The sequence below is a fragment of the Melanaphis sacchari genome, unplaced genomic scaffold (genome assembly GCF_002803265.2).
Source record: "Melanaphis sacchari strain LSU unplaced genomic scaffold, SCAv2.0 Contig0_pilon_pilon, whole genome shotgun sequence".
Classification (NCBI taxonomy): Eukaryota; Metazoa; Arthropoda; class Insecta; order Hemiptera; family Aphididae; genus Melanaphis; species Melanaphis sacchari.
This window is the reverse complement of record NW_020270366.1, coordinates 8,329,930-8,354,505: the sequence shown is the minus strand read 5'-3', so window position 1 is coordinate 8,354,505 and position 24,576 is coordinate 8,329,930. Positions and strand designations below refer to the sequence as shown.

The 24,576-nt window shown below is 25.6% G+C and overlaps 1 protein-coding gene across 3 annotated transcripts in view; it reads left to right on the top strand.

Annotated features, from left to right (window-relative positions):
* The window catches only part of LOC112598502 (follistatin-A), a 71,908-nt gene that overhangs the window by 25,294 nt on the left and 22,038 nt on the right, over nt 1-24,576 (top strand). For 2 of the 3 annotated variants that reach the window (XM_025345009.1, XM_025344999.1), the window contains exon 2: nt 378-569. In XM_025345009.1, the coding sequence (XP_025200794.1) occupies nt 458-569 (112 nt within the window). In that variant the 5' untranslated portion in view covers nt 378-457. Of the gene's footprint in view, nt 1-85; nt 217-377; nt 570-24,576 lie in introns of those variants that run through there. The other variant, XM_025344990.1, reaches the window with a different exon arrangement.

Below are 24,576 nucleotides of genomic sequence, written 5' to 3'. Positions count from 1 at the left end.
CAATACTAAAAATTAGTTAGAATTTTTTTTTAATGAAAGACGGCGACTGATTAATGATGTACGATAAAAAAAAAAAAAAAAATGTTTACACCTATAAATGAAACCGATGTTAGAAGTTTATTTTTGCTATGAAATATTTTCTTTTGGCACTTTTTACGTGTAATGCGCCTGTCCAAAACAATATTAAAAGAATATTAAATATAAACGCTATAAATCGTAAGAAGTTCTTTCGATATTTTTTATCGTTTCCCAATAACAGCAGTTTTAACTGAAATTATTATTTATTAATAAATCTATATCTAAAATATAAAATTTTCAAAACGACGAACGTCCATTTATTGTTATTTGTTAAATGTGTTTATATTTTATTTTTACAGGCGACGACCGTTTCAAAAATGGTGATTCATGCACATCAGCAGAATGGTATCCTCAATTTATCACGGAGTACGTTCACTCTATGACGATCTGTGGTGTGGCCTCCATGAAGAGCATGTACCCGGTGGCTTGGAAACCCAAATACTTTTTGTTCTCTGCCATCTTACACGTGTGCAGTTTAGACTTGGTGTTGGGTAAGTGTAACCTTGTTTGTTATAATATTTTAGTAAATATTCATTTTTTTTTAATCAAACAAAATGCAGCTATATGACACAACTGCGAAGGTTGTAATATAAACATGTTGCAGATTGCAATAATAGCACATTTAACTATTATAATATTTTTTACGATGGTTTTGATATTCATCGTTAATTTATAAATACAATGCACTTTCACCTAGGAGAGCCTTTCGTATATATCACACCATATAGGACGGTTCATGATCGACGATAAAAACGAAAAACTATTTTTAACCTAGCTTTATAAAGATTTGTTGTAAAGTAAACACATCAATTTGTATTGAAGTGACAATAATATTGTACCTATCTAATTTTTATAATACTGCATCTACTTGTAATAGTTACTATATGTGCTCGTATATATATGTTTAAACCTCAAGTTCTTTGGAACATAACTTGAGTTTAGTTTTTTCTTATACAATGATTAATTTTCAAATTGTATATTTATTCAACTTTAGGATTTTATATATTATTATTTTATTTTAGTTCTTTCTAGTTTAACTAACGGTATGTTTATGTTATCTGGAAAAATCGATTTCCTTTTATTATAAATATTGATTTAAAATTAATATTATTATTTTTAACTAAAATTTAATATTTGAATTAATTTGTCTAAATGGATTTATGCCGTTATTACATTCAGCTACTTAGTAGTCATTGCGTTGACTTTTTGACTATAAAAATGCTATAAAACTACGTAGCAATTGTTGTCTACCATTTTTCATTATTTTTTTCCTTCTATACAGGAAGACCATAAATGATCTAAACGACTAAACCCAACGTTATAATATTATTTTTTCTAACCCCAGTTGACGATAGAACATAAACGATCTTATAGATAAAGCTTTGTATAAAATAACTACGTAGTTAAATGTGACAAAATAAAGAAGACAGTAAAATGTTTGCTATTGAATATTTAAAAAGTTATACTCTATAAAACGAATACTGGGAATATTACTATATTTGAAGTTTAAACTGGTAATAAGAAATTAGTATGTATATTATCTGTGAATATCTACTAACTAATAAAATAAATCAATCACTTATATTTAGTTAAGTATAAATTATTATCTATATATAACATCATTTTTTTTTTTTATAATAATATTATATAGATTGTACACATTAATTGGTGCATAGTAAATTTATTATTATATCTTACAATTTATATTGGTATTTATACCTTTTATAATGAACTAATTTATTAACAATAATTCATGAGTCGTTCATGCAGACACGATTGTTTAAGTATACCTATCTATTGTATTATATTTATATAATATAAACATTATTGGTACATATTTGGTTTGGTTAAAACAATATTTGTAAGATTTTTCTAAATTTTGTATAAGCATTTTACAAATGTAAAATAAAATATATACACATTGTATATTATATATAATTATACTATAGTCTATAATAGTAAATTTTTAAGTCATTTAAGTTTATAACTAATAAAGAACGATTAAGAAAAATTTTCTAATTTTTGTTTACTACTACATTAAAATAAGCTAATATATGCTTAACTAATTGACATTTTAGAGTACAAATTCTTTATTTATTATAATTGATATATTTGTAAAAACAAATACAAATACATGAGTAATAATAAATTCATAGAATAGTGTTTTTTTACTATGCATATAAACACAAACTCTATAAAAAGTCAACTGAAAAGAATTGATGTATGAATCGAGGAACGGTTTGAAATTGCTAACATTTTTTTACAATCAAACAGTTGTATTTTTGCTGTACGTCTGTACATATCATGAACTAAGAAGTAAGAATCTAGACTTCGATAATTTAATTATTATTGTTATGAGGCACTGTAAAATTGTTGTTTAACGTAGCAATCGTAACCACGAGTCATACTTCTAAGAAGTTACATATACGTTTCCTCCAGACAGACGCTCCTATAGACATATCATTACGCAATTACAAATGTTTGTTCTTCTGTCCGTGATTCTTTATTTCACGTTTTTTATTATTACTATCTACGTAAATACTAATATTAAAAAAGTAAAAAATAAATATAAAATAAATGTGTCTCGTCTAATTTTTATTTTTGTTGTTTATTTTATACACTTCCAGACATAATAATATTATACACACACGCGCGCACGCAAATCAGATGACCTTGCCCGGTGCGGTGCCATTAACGGTATTCCGCCTGCACCACCACAGTTGGCGATTATTATTACGTTTTTAGTCGATTCCGCATCGTCTCCTCAGACTGCCATAGCAGTGGCGGTACAAGTCAAATCGTTTTTTTGACTGATTACAAAGCAAACCATCACCGTTCTTTATTCTTTGTCAAAAAATTATTAAGAATGATCAAATCACTATTAAGTCGAATTTTTTGTGTAAACGATCGATCATTATTAAGACACTACAGGTCATACTATTTCAATAACCTTCCCTCTATTTTAATCCCCTTCGGTATAGCACTAGAAATTCCCAACACTTCTTTTGGTTTGCATTATACATCAGTCCTATTTGTTAATTGTAGGAGGTAAAAACGTTTTTTATCAATAAAAACAAGACAATATTTACTATCAAACTAATTACATAATAATACATTAAAATTATATTTTATACTATGGTTTTCAGTATTCTAGGTTAGGTTAGATTAGGTAAAGTTGAGTACACATAAAAAAAAAAAAATCAAAATTAAATTAATTATATTTTTATGTCTATATTTAATATTATTCTATAATCATTCTATGCCAACATAAAATCTATAACTTTTGATTGAAATAGCAAGTTCAAATTTTGTAAATTTAAAAAAAAAATTGTTGTTATTTTGTCTATTCTCAAATATGCCTAATCAGTTATAATCATATAAATTATTTTTCTTTGTTAAATCATAACATTTCTAACATATTGTGATTAATTATTTTTTCATACAATTTTGCATATATTATACTATATTTCAATTTTTTCTACACGTGATAATTCTTAAAAATGTACGACCATGAGGTGTAATGTGTAAAGTTTTATTTCTGCTTGTCACAATCATTAACTTAAATTCAGAGCAAATCATTTTTAGCGTTTAAACGCAATATATAATTGATTTTTTAAATATTTTAAAACTAGTTATCGTTTAGTCCAAATAATGATTCTGTAATAATTTATATGGTGAGACTAGCAAGTATGTACCTAACACTATGCTATTTAACATTTTATTTTTATCAATTTTATCTTAAATAAAAATGTAATTAAACAAATACACTTTAAAATTGACACTAAATTATGTTATTTAGGTCTGTATTTTTCCCAACTCTTATGATTAGAAGTTATCTGTCATCGAAGTTGAAATCCGCCATTTATTAATGATTGCATTATAAATTATCTATCAGAAACTTATAGTTTTTAAGTAAATCGATGTAATATAATTTTTATGTTCGCTTCTATCTTCAATTATCTCGTCGTTTGAAAATTCAATTGTTAATGCATATATTATTGTTTAACGATTTCATCATCATAGATCATATGTATATTATTAATAAATCAACGATCTGCCATAAACATATAGATGAATGAATACAAATATATTGGTAACAAAAAATGTACTTTAATCAATGTATTCAATTTTTGGTTAAAATAAAAAAAACAAATAGATGTTTAAAGAATGGTTCTTATTATGACATTTCTTAGATTATTTAAGACTAATAATGACAATAATAATACACATATTTGATATTATTAATAACATTCTCATTACTTATTAATATATATATATATAATTATTATTTCGTATTGAGTTTAAACATTCTATATGTAATATCCACCATGTTATCATATTCATATAATTATTTATTTACTGCATTGACTTATATTTCGTTAATATAAAAAATAATTACGATAAACAGTTTAGTGGAATTATATGGATCTTGGAATTAAAAAAAGATAATACTCAGAGAAATATTTTTTTCTCCATTAGGTACCAGGTATTTATAATGAATTTTAAAATTATAAACGAATAATTTGTTACTGTGAGCAACATTCTTGTTTTTTTCGCGTTCACTTTAATAGAAGCTTATTTATTGCATATATAAATCATTAGTGTCTTTGTAAGGAAAACACGTCTGTGTGCGCAATAAAGCACCTAACACTCACTGACGCTTTTTGTGGTAACCACAATACGTGTTCAGCGTTTTGTATATTTTGTTAACAACGATTCGCATATTCAAAAGGATTTTATTATTAATAATTCTTTTTTTGCCATTCACATGATGTCTTATCGAACAATAGATATATGACGAATATAGTGTCAACGCCGTCTGGCTTGCCAGACACATTAATTTTTCATATTTAATCCCATTTGCTGTTTTGACGGACGATTCGAGTATAGCTATGTAACTACCTACCTTTAAGAGTGTAAACATGATTTTTTTATCAGATAAGATTTATTTTTTTTTAGATGTCTCTTTAAAAACGGAACCGCAATTAATTTTAAAAGTTCATAAAATGATTATCTCTTTCCGGAATGTTACTTTTATTTGTACATGTCCCACAGATTATTTTTCATTCTAAAATAATAATATTTAAATTATTTTATTTCTTATTCTTATTAGTGATGTTAGTTTTTTTTTTTTATTTACAGGTCATGTGAAAAATATCTAAATAAATTAATAAATTATTACAATTTACTTTATGATATAAATTAAAGAAAATTGTTTTAAAAAAAAAAAAAATGTATTGTTTTTATGATTTAAAATGAAAGTCTAATTCTTTTTAAATTTAAATAATTTATCGATTATAACCTATCAAATTATAGTTAAGAAAATTATCATTTTTACATAATTGTAACTTATTTATTATATTAATTATTTAGTTATAAAGATATGATCTGTGTATTTAATATTTGCTTATTATATTATTTTGAATATCTATTAGGTATACTATTAAAAAATATAGTAGAATTTCTATATTTCTATATAAGTATAGGTCGGTATTTTAAAAAAAGTTTAGATTTTAATTACTTGCTTTGATCAACCAATGTACTACAAATTGTGTATCGAGTTACAATATACAATTTATAAATAAATGAAAATTTACAAATTTATTTATGATTTTACACTCATAGTTTCGTTCTTTAATTACAGTATGTTTAGACCGAATATGAATAATATTATTTTGAGATACATTTTAACTATACTGAGTGATTATTTGAACAATTAAAACTCATTATTTGAAAAAAATATTCATGTTTTTGAAAATATTTTATTTAAATACATAAAAAAAAATATTTTTGAAAAATCTCTCTTTTACTATTATTATTGTTATAATTTTTAAGGTATTTACTATTTTAAATGATAATATACATTTTTTATTTTTTATTATTTAGTAGAAGAATTCTTTTCTAGGAATTTATTTGTATAAAAATGAAATTTTAAACGAGTATTTAGTTATTTATTACTTGTTTTAAGTATTTAGAGTTTAAATATAAGTGGTCCAATATTTTTCGAGAATCCTTAAGTATTCTTTTTTACTCACTCTGACTTAAAATACTCAAAATTAAACACCAACTTATCATAATATACTTATAATTAACTTCAAATTTTGATTCGTATGCATAATAGTTTTCTGAAAATGTGCTACTTCGGAATGTGAAATAAAAAATGTGTGTTCATTCGAATTATTCAAAATTTTAAAAATAATAACAACAAATATAGTTTTTTTATGAATTCAAATTATCCGAAAAAAAAATATTTTTAAAAAAATTAATATTTTCGTGATAATGACTGTTTGTTGTTAAGATAATCTTTCAGTATACCTAAATACTATAAATAATATTAATATTAATATTAGAAAAATCAAATAATAACTTAACACCTAATACTCTTTCTAACTTCAATCAAATATCGGTAGAAATATGTATATAATCAGTAATCATAATATATTCAAAAAAACCAGGATCTGAAATGTTTTAAAACATATTTCAATTGTTTAGATGACCCAAGTCGAAAGAAAACCCTAACACAATAAAATACTACATGTGTACATAATACAATTGATGTTATAAAGTTTTTCAAAAAGTAATTTAGTTTTCTATGTAGATTATAGGTTATATCGTTATTTTGATCAATTAATTTGTGTTTGAACGTATATATCTAACACTTACATTGTGTACATAAAATGTTGAGAATATTGAATAGATGTCTATCGGTTATTTCCAAGTTATGATGTACTATAATATGTGAACCTACGTCGTTACGATAAAAACAACCATCCAATGGTGAGTAGATATTATATGGGAAAATATCTTCGGACGAAGGTTTATTTGCATCAAGGTCGTGGTTACATTATATTGAAGCTGAATTGGTGCCGACAACAATAGATTCGACGAAGACGCTTCAAGAAATCAATGAAGAGAGGTGTATATCAACGTACAAAATCCGTCTAGCCAAAGTCAACTGCGGTATGTTGACTTCGCAGCGGGGAGACGCGCCCAATAAAAAAAACCATGTTATCATTATAAAACGTCATGAGATTAACATTTAACCGGAAACGATTCATCTCTTGTTTACGACGATTACACACATTTGACTTACCCAAATTCTGAAACAAACTAAAATTATTACGTGTTATACCAACCTATACAGTGTGGTTTTTATATCAGGAAACAGTCGTTTTCTCGGTAATAATCGTATACATTAAAAAATATTATATTATTCATTTATACAGGAATATTACAGTCACTCGCCAAGTGTGGGTGTAGATTTTACATTTGTATTTAAATCCCAACTAATACTGTTATACAATGTTTTCATAAATTGGATATAAATTAATTACACAAAACCAAAAAAGTTCATGTTTCATAAAAATCACCCTATTTAAATGACAGCTGTATAATGTAATCGCCACATTATTATTGTTTAGTGTCAAGTATTATTTAAAAATATTTTTGAGGTAAAATGGATACAAACTTACTAAAATAAGTATTTTTAAGCAAAATATGCTTATGAATTGTTTATACTTATAACTTAGAAGAAATAAAATTTCTGTTTTATTATTTCCACCTAAAAATATGTGCATGTATAGTTTGTATAGTTGTGGGTATAATTATGAAATACATTAATCCAACTTTTCAAAAATAGTGATTTTTTTTCTCAATCATTAAAAATAAAAACAAGCAGTTTATTTTTGTTAATTTTTAATTAAAATTTTAAGTCAACATTTATTACACAATACCTACTATTTTTATTTTTTATTAATAATGTGTAAAATCCGAAGAATATATCATTATAAATTAAAAATCCATTAAAAAATACAATTCCTATTATTTTCAAACATAATTGAAAGAAAAAACGTGTTTTTTGTTTTATAAAAATTTAAGTTTGTGTTCTTCGTCTTTTTTTAATATGAACGATTTATTATAAAAGAAATATGGCACTGTATAATAATAGGTACATAATCGAACTAAACACTTGGAAAATAAATGTCACTGTTATACAAATTACATGCCTCGGTTAATTTATTTTAACGTTTAACATATTTAACTACCTTTTGTGGTATGGAACATCTTTATGTAAAACTTAGTCATATATTAAAGTATACCTATAGTGTATGTTTTTCACGTATATTAACATTTAAAATAATTAATGGTGTAGTCTAATTGTTTAAACCTTGATGTAACGACTGTATTATTTAATGTAATTTTATAAATATAACACTATATAACCATTAAAAGTAAAAACTATGTTTTTAGCTGAGTATAATTTATGGGAATTATTAAGTAAACGTCTGCACATTCAAACAAAACATTTATCTATAGGTTTATATAAATTATATAAATAAATTATTCAATAAAAATAATTAATATTTTATCCTTTAGATAATTCCTATTAAATATTCTTATAAAAATTTCTTTTTACGTAGAAAGCACTCAAAACATAAAATATATCATATTAACAAACATAACGTTTTATATTATGATATAAGAATAATAATTTCTATTGTTAATAAGCAATAATTATTGTCAATTATTTTATTGTATTGAAAATTTAAAACAATAATTATTAATTATTATTATTATTATTACCGTATCCATTGATTTTTTTAATTTATTATTATATAATCTGATTGGTATTTTGTATACAATATCGTTGTGTATTCATTTATAAATCCTTTAATCGTGTATTTTTACGACCTCCAAAACATTTTAAAAATAAATCATAAGATTAGTTTGATGAGAAAATTATTTTAATCTTTATCGTGTAGTAAACTTCACTATATTATAAACTATAAATCATAATAATTTATAGACGTTAAATTATAATTAACAATTTTAAATAAGTAGATAATTAAAGAAATATCATACAAATCATCATTTAGAGTTAAAATCAATAATTAAAAACAAATTAGCGAAAGTCATAAAAATAAAAATAATTTAATAAAATATAATATTTTTTGGACATCATTTTGGTACAATTGTACAAATCACGTCTTGCATACAAAATACGAAAACAAACATATACTTTATGTACATTATCATAGCACTTAAAGGAAAAACGATATTAATGTTACAATAAATATAATTAAAAAGAAACATAATATTGTTGCTAAAACATTTTCGTTGTTGGACCTCCTACTAGAAGTTACAGCCTATCTAGGCTATAAAATAAAGGATAGTTGCAATAAGTGGCATACGTTTTATCCAGTATACTGTACAATATCATTTATTATAATGTTATTAAATTGCGTTAGGTTTTAACTGAATGCGTTTCACCGCCGTCGTTATTTTACGGATGGCAATGAAGTTGACTGCATCATTAAATGCATCAGACAATAAATTGTCTAATGATTATTATTAATACCTTCTTTTTTTCTTTTTTTTTTTTTAAATTAAATTATTTAATTTTATGTTACTGAAAAAATCTATAAGTACCGCGTGTACCGTTAGTAATGTCGGCGCATCAATGTTTAAAATATTTAATAAAATTTATTTACTCGAAATTTGCGTAATGTAATATTTTTTATAGCATTAATATATTATTATATGGGGTGGTTTACCGATTAAGAATACCATGATAATTGATAAATGATTCGCTTAAATTTATTTATTATGTTTGGTTTTTGTTTTGAGCTACTGTCATCATATATAAAGCTTTGAAAAGGAAGGATAGTAGTTATTGTACTAAAGCACAATTGAAATTATTATCTAATCATTCTAATCAATAGGTATAACGGGATTACGTGTCCTATAGTAACGTCCATATACTTGTGTATTATATGTTATTGTGTGTAGACAAATTTGTGATACTGAAAATAAATCATGTCACGGAGATGTTGCATAACTGTGTCAAAGAATTAATTTGGAAACAAAGATTTTGGAAAATTGTTATGGTCCTGTCAATATATTATATTCTTTTTAAATTTTTCGATTAAAGTATCAAAATTATTTTACCACTTTTTTATCTAAGGTTTTAGTTGTATAGACAGAAATGAATACAATATAAATATAAGTAGTGTTTTTTTTTTTAAATTCATGCCTTGCGAATAACCCATAAATCATTGTTACAATACAGTAACTACTGTATTAATTTTTGTACAACTAAAATAATATTTTTAAATATATTAAACACACCAAAATAAATTAAAATTTTCATGTTGTTATTATTTTTATTAATTAATAAAATTATTGTTTTAAAATAATTAAAGTAAGTATATATTCGTTTTCTTCTTGTAATTAGTATTTATACTAACTTAAGTTTAATAAATACATTTAATGTTTATTCAATATTATAATATTATTAATATGGAAATTTAATAATAAATTATTTTAATTTGATTACTTTTGAAGGAGTTAAACTGTAAACCAATAAAAATGATTGAATTGTTATAAATTTGAATTTTAAATTCACCGATGTAGGTAGGTATTGAGATAAAAATAAATTCTACCTTTTTATAGTTATCACTTATATTTAGCCTTGTAATACAATTACAATTGACGGTAATGATAACCATATTCTCTATTTGAGCAATTTACTTTTTTTCTTAAAATATAACTTTATACTTAGTACCAATTAAGATATTATTATTTTGTTCAGTTACCTAATATTAATTAAAAATATTGTTATTTCAAACATTTAGAGTATTAATCTCCGTTATGTTTAAGTAAAAATTTAATTTTTAATATCTTAACCAAGCAACAACAAAAAAATGCAAGAGGTTAGGTCTTTTCAAAAAAAAAATTAAAAAAGAGGTCACTGGTAGATAAGAATTGAATACGTTATTAACTTTATGGTTTTTAAGTACTGATGATTGCAATCTTGTAGTTCAAAATACGTATTTACTAAGAAAAAAGATTTTTAATATTGAAAGGTATAATTTAAAGAAAATTAAAAGTGTACAATAATTTTAATTTCAAAATAATATAATTAGTGTTTTAAGAGTGGCAATGTGGCTTTGACTAAAATTGTAATTAATTTAAAAGCTAATTGTTATTGATCATAAATAATTTCTCGTTTAAAACATTTTGTAATAAATTCTGAATTACATATATCTAACATTTTATACGATATTTTTAACCTACATAAAAATATTACATTGAAAATAAACATTATTTTTAAATGATAAATGTTTATTTTTATTTTTAAAAATTTATCTTTCTAAGACTACTCGTTTACAAAAATATAGCAAACTATTTTCACTCATTTCTATTATTATTATACATACTTTTATTATTTATTGCCAAAAATGGTATATTATAAATATATGGTAATTCTACCCTCTTTATAAGTATATTTTAGTATGGTGAACTATGGTAGCTTGCCAAAATGCGGATTCTAATTTCGCTTGTTTACCTACTTATGTTAACTGTATAACGTTTTTTTCTAAAGTATTATTTATGAAAATATCCCCGTGAATAGGGTCAAGTTGTTTTTTACTCGAAAACTCGGAAATTAAATATAATATAAACAGCAACTTTTAAAAGCAAACATGTTAGTAAAAAATTTAACCATATAAATAATATAAGACGATAATGTTATTTAGTACTTACGTATAATAATAAACATATAGTCCGTTAGAATTTTTTGATTGACACACTATTCGTAATTGTATAAAAATAACTTGTAAAAAATATAATATTAGATAGGTTGTATAGATATGTATTTAGTAATAATTACTAAATGTAATACATTTAAAATAAATTGCTTAAAGATGAATAAACATAATTATTACGTAAAATGGAGTTTACATTCTTGTTTAAATTGTTTTATTACTTACACAATCCGTTACATATATATAATATTTCAGAACAATTAATGAATGGTGATACTTATAATGAAGAAATAAAGATATGTTTTCCAAAATGAAGAATCCTCCCACTTAAAAAACTTTGACATAAAAGATAAATCACAACTGTTAATTTAAAAATTTAAAAACAACTTAAATTTACATATAGATATATACCTAAATTTATGTATATCAACTTGTAAGAAGTATACATTCATATTAAGGTTTTAAAAATGAATGCATTATAATATATCATATGCAATATACATATATAATAATATATAATTATATCTTACAGTTAAACTCGATAGGGACGTATTTCACAATATATTATTGAATTTGTTTAATATATGCATGCACCTACAGCTAGTATACAGGCAAAGAAAAAATAATCAGATCTTGAGTGATAAATTTATTATTATAATTTACTTCGAATTCATATCATTTTTTTTAAAGGCCAGCATTCTGCGCTGCATATTATAATTCGAATAAAACTAATTGTTTTTATGTTGATGAGCAATAAATTTATGTAGCTATATAGGTATTAGGTAGGTCATCGGTATGAAAATTAGTTCTTTAATAAACAAGTAGGCCACTTATGATTCGAATAGATGTTGATTATAATTTATAATTGTATAGTCAGTGATTTATCATTATTTTATCACACTGATCAGCACATAAATTCGTTTAGTGTTTATGTACATTATACAATAGGCTTATATAAAGGGTATATAATTTGTATTGGCCACGCCGTCTTGGTTTTCAGTGGTCATCTTTGCGATGATACATATATGATATATGTAGTTATTGTTATTAGATTAACCGGGCTAATAGTGTGAAAATCCAGTTCGTTTCGATCACACATAATTAATTTTTAATCTGTAACCACATCATTATATAGTATTCATTAACGTGTTATGTGTAAGTAATAAATATCGATATATTTGTATATATATATAGATATATATTTCACATAAGTGTGTGCTCTCATATAATTATGTTTTTAAAATTTTTTCCTATACATTTTCTATATATTATACTATTTTTCAATTTTTGTAACTCTTCGTATATAAAAAAAAATATTCCACCGAATTGTTTACAAACTACTGCAGTCGTTATTGTTATATCGTCATTGTATAGTTATATGAAATTATCGGTTCGCAAGTCTATACCTATGTAAGATAATAACCATATATATATATATATATACATACGATAAGAATATATACTTACACAGACCTATAGTTATTATTTTTTTATGATCGATTTATATTATTTATACGAGTTAAAAATTACTGCTCTTCCATTTGTATGTATATATTATAGTTGAGTATAGTACTATACACTGTCGTATTGCAATTCTCGTCTTAATTTATAAACTGTATAAATATACTGCTATACCGGCGATGAAAATTGCATCAGTTGCACCCGATGGCAATGCATAATTTTGCGTACGTTTTGATATATTTATGTGATTTTACATTTCTGCGACGGAAAACATATTCACCGCAAAAGCACAACCATGGGTTGTCTAATGTCTATACATTTATACATAAAATATTATAGGTATTATATACCTATATTTTGTACAGTGTGCTCTGCAGACTATACTTAACTATTAAGTAATATAAAAATAAATAAATTAAAAATATATTTAATAATTATTATTCTCTAAGTGACGGCGGCCATCTTAAATTATATACAATAGTACCTACATGTTTTTCTTTTCGAAAAAACTACATGCAAATTATCACAAACCATCCACATGCCGTACGTTAATAACTGCACAAAATGATATTATACCAATATTTAACATGACGAATAAGCTGCATATTTTCTGACATAGTGTCACATCGCCGATAATGAAATGTTATTGTGGGTACTTGTATAGTAATACGTACATTGATTTATTGTCTATTAATCTTGATTTAATAATTCTGAGCTCGTGGTTAAGTTATATATAAATATATAAAATATAATATTGAGAGCATACGTATTTGCATTTATCACACGTGTGATTTTACTACGTTTTACTATTTTAGAGAACAATTAGTTTGGGCTGTTAGGAGGCACGTATGGGAAGAAATTCGGCGACATCTTGTAAAACGTATTATAGTACTGAAGACGAATATTGAAGAATGTTGGTACCTATAATAATATGATGTATATACGTCATTGGTGATTCGACGCTGTTCATACGTGTAAGTACGCGGTCGCGGTCGTCCACCTACGAAGACTATAATATACAACATAACGTTATTATTATACACGTTATAAATATCATTTGAAAACGCTAAATTATAATAAATTATATGTATGTATGTATTATTACATCAATCGGAGAAAAAAATACTGCAAATAATAAATTTATTAAAATAATTACGCGGTAGCCATATTGTAATGGATTGTTACCTACGTATCGGCTATAAATATATAAAGGGTTGGTTAATTTTTCCAGATCCGACCACGGGAATGTACATCCGCAAAGTAAATAGAAAATAAAAATTATTATAAAATGCGGTTTCGACAAATACCTACCGCTGTAATTACGCAAACCATTGATAGTGTCACACATAATGTGTAAGATTTGATAATGGAAAATGCATTATTTGGGTAGTTTTATCAGGTGATATTCATGAGGAAAACACGTAGATTTGTCAGTTTAATGTACATTATTAACTATCGATTTCGTGGTTTTAACATTTTTATTTTACAATATGTACCAATGCATTCTTGTGCAAATAAAATACGCATGTCCACAGAGTTATTATTAGACACTGTTTAATTATCTGTAATACCTCACATTACTTGTGACAACATTGCAGATAACTACTGAAAATGTCCGAATTTCCATCACAAATATATTCGCATGTAATAATAACAATTACGTGATGGTATTCACATCGCCAAAATTTTATGACTGTATAAATATTTCATGTATTAACATTATCATACAAAACAAAATTTAAAAATAAGAACATTTTTACAATAAATATAACACCTACTATAATACACATAAAACGTAAAATGCATATACTCACAAATTTATGATAGTAATTTTAGTTTTCATTATTATTCGCATAAATTTATCATTAATATAATTTATACATGTACGATGTACCTATAAATATTAAGTACGATTTGTAAAGTTAAAATTGTTTTTCTCCGAAATACAGATTTCTTGAAATGTATACAAGTATATATTAATTCCAGTCTGTTATTGTCTAATAATATTCATGCAAGATTCGCGTTTAACACCTTCGGAGAAAAAAAAATTAAAAGTGAAGATTTTTATGTATTTTTATTTTCCTGTGATGTTGATACAAAAAATATATTATACATTAATAAATACATATATATTTTATATTTTAACATTTCGCTTCATTTCCCAGACGGTTGAAAAATTTGAATGCGAATGATGACGCATTCTAATAAGTGCAGCTTGGCACCTAACCTAAGTTTCTGCAGTGAAAATATTTAATGCAGGAACTTAATTCATATGAAACTTTCATCTTTAAATTGTAACGTTCTTTGATTTCTTAATATAGTTGAATACGAGTAGACGATCATGAATTATCATACCTAATTCAAGTAATGGTCGATTAAAGTATAATAATCGTGTACATATATTATTGTATATACGTTTTACACATTTAAATAGACATCCCTCAGATGAGGTTTAGCTAAATATCATTCGTGGGTTATTCTAAATATTCACCAATTTTTGTCATCGCACATGCACCTGCATAGCTGCCAAATATTCCACGTCATATTTTTATACTTCAGAAAGATTACACATAACTAAAACGTGTGCACTGTGCAAGCAAGAATGTTTCTCTCTTTCGGTCCATTCATGTATGCATAAATTTCCATTATGATAATAGTAATTTGTGTATTATCTGTAAGTAATTATCCAACGGCGCGCGGCGCTGTACGTTTAAGTTTTTTTAATAGGTAAAAATTTTTTAAGATAGATGAACTAAAAATATTATAAAATTAATACTTCTTAAAATACTACTGAGCATATTATATTATAACTATATAGAGTTGTTCACAGCAAATACACATCACTATTAATAGTTAATTATTTTTTACTTGAGCAATATCTGAATATTTATGTTTTTAACTTGAATAATTGTTGGCAATATTTTACGAGATATCGTGTCGGCGGAGCGACTTTGACAGTCATTATAGACATCGATAAATATAGGTAGTTATTTCATAGTATAAGAACAATATATTATGTAGAACTGTATTTCTTTCTAGAATAAAGAAATTATTTTAAGTTAAGTCGTTTGTTTATTATTGATTTCTGAATATCGTGTTTGAATATCTGCCCCAAATAAGGAGTAACATTCAAATAAATCTTATTTTTAATTATAATTTTATTTTCACCTTGGACCACGAATTAATAAAAAAAAACTTCGGTATTGATTTGTTGTTTTAAATCATAATTTTTAAATTTATTTTATTGTGTTTCTTATTATTTGTAGAGAATAAAATATTTAAAGAATATAGACTTGACACATTTATTGATGGAATAGATAATTAAATTAAACAATAATTTATAATAAAAATAGAGTTGTTTTGTGTAGGTATTTAATGTTTGCATACTTCATATTTTATTTTACTGACAATATGATTGCATAGTAATTGATATATATTATAATAAACAAAATACAATTATTAAATAATAATATTATTATAATAATGGTAATGGTAATTTTGTTGTGTATTTTTCGATTTATTGAGTATAACGAGAATTATTATTTTGTATTCAAAATCCAAATATTTTGAAATATCCGTTCGAACAAATTACAAATAATCAGAAAGAAATTATTTAAAAAAATAAATGTGTAAGTACAATGCACTCAACGTTTCAATGAATGAACACAAAACATATTCGCATAGCATTTGTATGGTTATTATTTGTACTTTGTACTGTTATATTACACTGATTTACCTCGTCAATTTGAAATTACGAGCATTTAAAAATACTTAAGAAAATAAGAACTCGTATCGAAGCAGCGTAGTTAGAGATGTGGCACTTATTTTTGTTTCGTGGATAATTATAATAAATAACATAATTTTTATTACATTTATTTTTTATTTGAACAAAAAACTTGTATACGTCTCATGGCTGCATTGTTGTTAGTTATTATTTATATTTAATACTTTATTACTTATATTACTGTAATTTTTTCATTTTTTCCATTACTAAAACCGCTGTTGTATTTTAACGGATTGTAAGAAGAGATAACTCAAAGAAGGTAATAAAAGCGTTAAGATCGTTGTGTGTAATGCGAGTTCACTAGTTAATTATTTGTAGCATTGCTAAACAAACAATTTCATTTTATGTATAGAAATAAAAACATTTAATTGTTATTTTTTTTTAATGATATTTAATGAGTAAAACCATTTAACAATAACAGCATGTCTGAATTGATAAATAAATTTAAATGTCTGAGAAGATGATTTTCTAAATGATATACGCACGATTACCCAGTATTTTAGAGTGGTTTGTATTATATGCAGAAATAAATCGTTGATTAAATTTAACTTTAAATGATGTTCACTATAATATAGGTAAAGATTAAGTTTAAGGTTAAAAATAAATCACTATATTCATAACAATGTGTAGTATACTAAAATAGTATTTATCATTAAAGAATATACGGGAAAATAGAAATCGTAGAAAACAAAATAATCTATATTATATTTATTTTGATAATAATTAAGCTATTTAAGAAGCATATGATTCAAAAGACAGTGGTATTATGACTTGCTAGCCTAACTAAATTTATACTCATGTTGTAGTACTTCCGCTGGGAGGCCTCTGCATTCTATCTAATCTGTCTTTACTTATTTATTTATTTTTATTTTATTTTAACTTGTTATACCATCAATTGTTCTTATTGTTCTTTTTTGTAACAAATTGAATAAAAATGGAAATTTATAAAAAAGAAAAAAAGCATATGATATTTTCCATAATTTTTACAAGTTGTATAGCCTATTGTAGGTGTATAAAATACCAGTGCTACAAATTAAAATAAATATATGTATAATTTTTTTTCCACTAATTTTCCATTATTCAAATCAAATACATGGAAATTTATTTTAGTATTTTTATCGCAGAAAATTTCTGTTTAAACTCAAAGTTCTTGATAAATATTCTAACTTTCATATAAACATGTATATTTAAATATACTCATACTTCATAAGAATGAAATTGTTGACTTTTACTAAGTGCAATATGTGTAGTATTATGAAATAATTGATGTGATAAACTGATAACTCACGGCTCTCAAACCGTTAGAACAACACCACTTCCTCCACCGTCTACAATACTACCTAATGCCACTTAAGCACAACATGAATATAATATGTGTTGCTGTCATATTAATAAGGCTCGTAGTAAGTACAATGTGTGTAATCATGTTTTTTTATCCTCATTTTTCACAAACAAGAAAGACAGTACAGTGTTTCGCTAAATGTGTGCGGCGAAAAAAAATTATTATTATGTTTTTATTTTATTTTTTCTCATTATTCGTCTCCTATGATTTACCGTGTGACTGTCGTAGAGTTCAGGTCTGGTCCGAGATTAATAGCTTAGATAAAAGGACTGGTGGTGTTGGTGGTGGTTATGGTACAACCGGCCAGTAAAATATAATATAATATACACAAGGTGATGATTTTCATACAATAAAATGGCAGATTTCCCAAACGAGGAAATATTCAAGCCGTAAAATAAATAATAAATTTACCTAAATCGACCGAAAACCATTATTTACGTTTGCCAAAAAAGTCTTAAATGTCACGGCACGATGTTCATGAAAGCAACAAAATAATAAAATAATTAGAAATTTCATTTTTCATCCACAGCGTGCATATTAAATTGATTTTATAAAATTGACAATCTGAAACCATTGATTTTTCAACATGATTAATTTTTATCATTGGAAAGTTCAGATGCGATCACTAATTTAAAATACTACACTCGGGCATACTGCAGTTATATAACCATACCAACACCACTTAAAAAAATCCCACAAATGTCTGCGTAACAATTAGAGATAAATATCGCGGAATTACTTGTATTTTACTGCACTATACAGGTCGACCCACCGTGTTATTTAGTTTTCTCATAAAGTTAACACTTAATACCAACAAAAAAAAAGGGGGAAACAAAATAACTCACACCACTTTGTATAAGTTGTGTATACTTGTATACTGTCTAAATCTCTCTCACTAGTACCCATGAAAAAAATCTTTACTTTTATCACTTTAACACGCTTTACACCTAACTGTGAATGAACACTTTCTATCATTAAACGTAATTGAAATGTACCCTTTCACAAATATTATACTACAACTACATGTATATAATATTATTGTACGTATAGATATAAACAATGATCTTGACGTTCAATAATATTATACAGGCGGCCGGTTTCGGTCATTGACTATAGTCTATAACTATCAGGGGTGTAATATTATCGGTTTGCGAAAATCTATACTTACCTACTTAAAATTTTATTTCAGAAGAAGTTATGAAATAATGACTATCAGGTTCATGAGTATTTTGGATTTTTTTAACTCGTATATTTTAATGATGACAGTTAAACAAATCAAGAAAACAGTTCAACAATAATAATTTAATTTGTATAATAGCTTAATAATAATAAAGTGGCGTTTATTATGAAACACGATGTATCTTATACGTTGTACGTGTAGTTTTTTTAATCTTCATAGACCGATTATATGGTATTTCAAAAAAAACTAAAAAACGGCGTGTTTCTTTATTTTTAAAATTTTAACTGGCAACGTTTTCTTATAATTTCAAAGTGTTTTAGTGCACAGTTGTTCTAAAAGCAAAATCCACTTAATTTTTCTGAATAGTAATAACTATATATTTTTAATGGATTTTGGTAGAGTTTTTTTTTCTAAAAATTGTAATGATCAAATTATCAATTGTGTATCATTAGTCTAAGAATGATTCTTTAAAGTTAAGTAAATTAATTAATAGTTTTAATTGAAATAAAATTCATTTGCAAGAGCTAAATATTTTTTCAACATCTTTTTATACATTTCATTGGTAATCTAATGGCTCATACACAAATGAATCAAATTTTCGGAAAAAATCCTACAAAATATTTTGTCTAATAGTTCTTATTTTATGATTATGTGTTATAATATTAATAAATTATTGAATTAAAAATTCAATCTTTTACTGCACATTATAGATTATAGATAATATAGTGTAATGCACTAATGTATAAGATTAATAATTTCGAAAATACGATTTCGGTCACCCATTTCCACCAATCCAATAACCTCATTTTCACGATCGTTGAATAATACCAACGCACCTGTGCCCATGTAAAATATTTGATATAATATATTATATATCTATTATTGCAACGACACGAGATAATAATATGATAATCGATATTCAAACGTGCACGGTACACGTAGCTATATAGAGTGCATATAAGTAATAATGATGATGACGATAATAATAATGCATCACAGTTATTGTTGGTTGGCTGAGTAAAAACTGTGTCAAACTCATTAGTGGACCCGTTGGAATCGCGCGAGGGATCGCGTGCCTGACCTAAATTCGTGCGTTGCACTGCACGTGGACGACATCGTTTCCGTCAGATTTTGTCTCATTATTTGCAGTTGGATCGCAATATTGCATTATATTACACTACGTGCAAATGTACAATAACATGCAAGTGGCACGAGTTCGGCGGATGACATTATTATTATTATTATCAGTTTGTTACTGTTGTTACGTGCGTCGTCGTGTACTGCGCACGATTATGCAAAATCGTGTACAATAATATTATGTATTATTCGGCTAAACTGCAGACTTTTGGTGTGTGTGTGTGTATGCGCTTACTGTATTTACAGCGTAATTACTGATGCTGCACTCGTCCCAGTTAAATACATATTGTACTCTTGTAATATTCAACTCGGTGCTTTTCGATGCTGGCCGGCGATTCGTTCGTCCTGCCATCCGGCACGGGAACACGCCGTGACCTCGCAAGTGCCACGCGGACGTCTATTAAAAACGCCGTCACCGTTTCCTCGTATACACGCGTGTTTAAGTTTCCACGCTGCCGCCGTTACGGCGCAAACACTACACCTTATAAATTATAATATTATCGTCGTTAAAACGGCAGTAATAATGTGCTCACGGTTTATCATTATCGTTGCATCTATTATACCTACAGTATGATTCACTGAGAATGTTCACCCGTTTTTTCGTTCGCTTATTACTAATTCCGCGAGTAAACATTTAATAGGACGTTTGTGCACCGCACGTTTTAGCATATAATTAGAGTGAGAATATTTCTCCGGACGTTTTTAATAAATGGTACAAAAATCTTAAACAAGTATAACGACTTTCTAGTATGATGTCTTTGAGTAAAGTTAAAAATTTCAAATAAATGCATATGATTAATGAAAAATTGGACATTAGACGTGCTTGGTGCATCGCCAAGTACATTTAGTACAATACGCGTAGGTACCTATATATCGCTGCAGTGACGTATGTATAGTATACAATACTTCCTTAAAATATGAATACTATACTCCTCCGTTTGGAGCGCGCTCAGATTTTTGTCGAATAACGATAACGATATTTTATAGATACGCAAGTTACCTACCGCTGTGTCGAACTTGATCGTTATCACGATAACGGACTCGGTCGTCGACGTTGTGTTTACTGTAATATTCCGTAGTTACAATATTATATTACATCCCGTTAGGAACTCGCGCGCTGATATGCGTTTATATATATGATGTAGATAAACACAGAACTTCAGGTGTATTCGAAGCTCCTATATATGAATATACGTAGGTAATAACTAATAAGTATATATATATACTATTCCGTCTAACGATCGGTCTGAGGGTTTATCGTCCACCGCACGTCTTTAACTCCGATTTGTGTTTGGTGTTTAGACCAGATTTTTTTTTTTTTTAGTAATGGTGTTCGCAGCGTGTCATGGTTCAATACAAATAAATATTTAAATGCTTTTAAAACTATATAATTTATTATAAAGACAATGTCACAAATGTGAAAAAAATAGGAAAATAATTATATTATTATTATTACTATTATACACATTGCTATGGCGCGGAGTTTTTTTCTTAGACAGTGGTGTAACATAAATTTGGTATATTATATACCTATTGTGTTATGTTATTATGTCCATGTTGTATATACTTCTCATCGAACGTGTTTCGTGTTTTTTTTTTTTTTTTTTGTCAATATAATATGCAGTTACTATAGGTACTTGCCAATACTTCGTAGTTCGTTTATTGTATACTCACTATATATGATTTAGGTGACAACATCTAATTTCATCTATTTTTAGGTATTTCTCGATCATATTTTATTCGTAGGTTTACATTATGACGTTTTTTTGTATTTAAAACAAATTTTAAGTTCTGATTGAAGTAAAGAATCTTAAGAATCTATTGGCTATAACCTGACACGCGTTTATTGTCGCCTACAGAAAATTTTCTCCAATATTCTATAGTTTTGAATGTGGTTTTTGCTTTCTAGTAATAAATTTAATGTAGGAATTTTTTAAGATTGAGATAATGGGATAGGATCAACATTTAGAATTTACTAGTACTTTATTAATAATATTATCAAAAACTATCAAAAAGTAGCCAAAAATCGGTAATATTACGTAAAACCAATATTAATAAAATCAATATTTTTGTAATTTTACTAAGAAAAGAATAACTACTGATTTAAAATTTTCATTAAGTACTTAAACTATAATAGTATTTTATAGACGTTTGAAATTTTTAGGCTTTTTAATTTTAGTTAGCGTTCAAAATTTAAAGAAATTAGATATTTAAATATGAACGATTTTCCTTAAACTATTATTGTTATTTGGCCATGATTTAAAAACTATTTTTACTATAAAGATAGTTTATGTCATAACGCATATTATTATTTTTATATCTACCCAATGAAAACTGTTCTCTTTTCTTGGAATCGCTTATGCATATACTATGATTTAGGCATTTAGCATTGAATTCAAATTTACCACAAAAATTACAGTGGCCTTATTCAATGGTATTAAAAATCTATATATTATACAGCAGAAACGAATCGCACGTTATTTTTTCTATTGTGAATTAGTAAAATAAACTACCGTAAAAGACTACAAAACCACATAACTCAGCAGAAATACATCGTATAATATAATTATAAACTACTTTGCAATGTAATTCTTCTTATATTCATTCGAATTTGCCATCAGAATCTAATAATCTATTTAATGCTTGAACAAATTTCTACTGCGTGCCATATAATGTTTTAACTATATAAATAATATAATACAAACAATACTTCAAATATATTTCACAAAATAAGATAATATATTTAGGTATTCAGAAAATATTACATACTACTAAAAAATGCGATCGCTCTAATAATATAAAATTCGTTTCGATATGATAATATAATGCGATTAATGCATGTTATAATTAAATTGCCAACTCAAAAATCATTTGACAAAATATTTTAATATGTATATAGAATATTGTACTGTGGTTGTTACTTTTACTTAAATTCAAATAAGTAAAATTTACCGACTATATTAAATTTTACACGAAACTTGAAAGAATTGGAGTCATTAGTTTTATTTTGTTTTTACTCAGAAATACAATGAATGTGATTCTATACGGATTATACGTTTACACTCAGAGATTTGTTAGTGGAATTGTTTTCATTTCAATGTACAATACCGAGTTAGAAATATAATGTTTTGAAAGTTGGTATAAGATACAATATTTTTCACTGTGTATTGCAACAATAAAATGTCGTCAAATATCATAATATTGTCGTCATTTATGAATTTACTAGGTAAATATATATATTTATAATTATTATTTATTTTTATTTATAATAATATTATAAATATATAATATATAATATATATATTATTATAATAAAATTATAATAATATTATTTTTATTTATAATTTATATTCTAAGAATGAAAATGTCCATATTATTATTGTTTTATACATGTTATGTGATATAACACTATGCATAATTGCTAATTAATTTCTTAGCGCAAACTATACATTATAATATTAGTATGTTATGTTATAAAATACATTAAATTCCGAAAACATCCACAGTTATTATAATGAAATAAGTTATCGAATTCAATGTAATACCTTTCCGATCATCCTGCGATGCATTACACACAACACATCATACTATCATTATTGTATCAATAGGATTGTAGTTCCTATACCCTATCGTCCAGACGCCAATACAAACACATGTAATATACAATACAAACGTAATGAGTTTTATTATCATCTATACCGCTCTATGGAATAACCGGGCACATTTATTACGTATAATATTATTATTTTTATTGTATACGTATTTTTATGTAGGTATATACTAGATACCTAAGTAATAGAGTTATACATAATGTTACTATTTGTTATTCATCTTCGTATTCACTTACACTATACTGGTATTGCCTGGATTCCCCTCTCTACCAACCACAGACTTGACAAGAACGTACACTACCATTTGAACGCACTTGTGTTGAAAATCGGTAATTTGACTTTCAAAACTTTTTAATCCTATTTTAAAAATAGTAAACAATCGACTGGAGCACACGCGCGGCGAGGTACTTTACACAACTATATATCGTCTGTTGTAA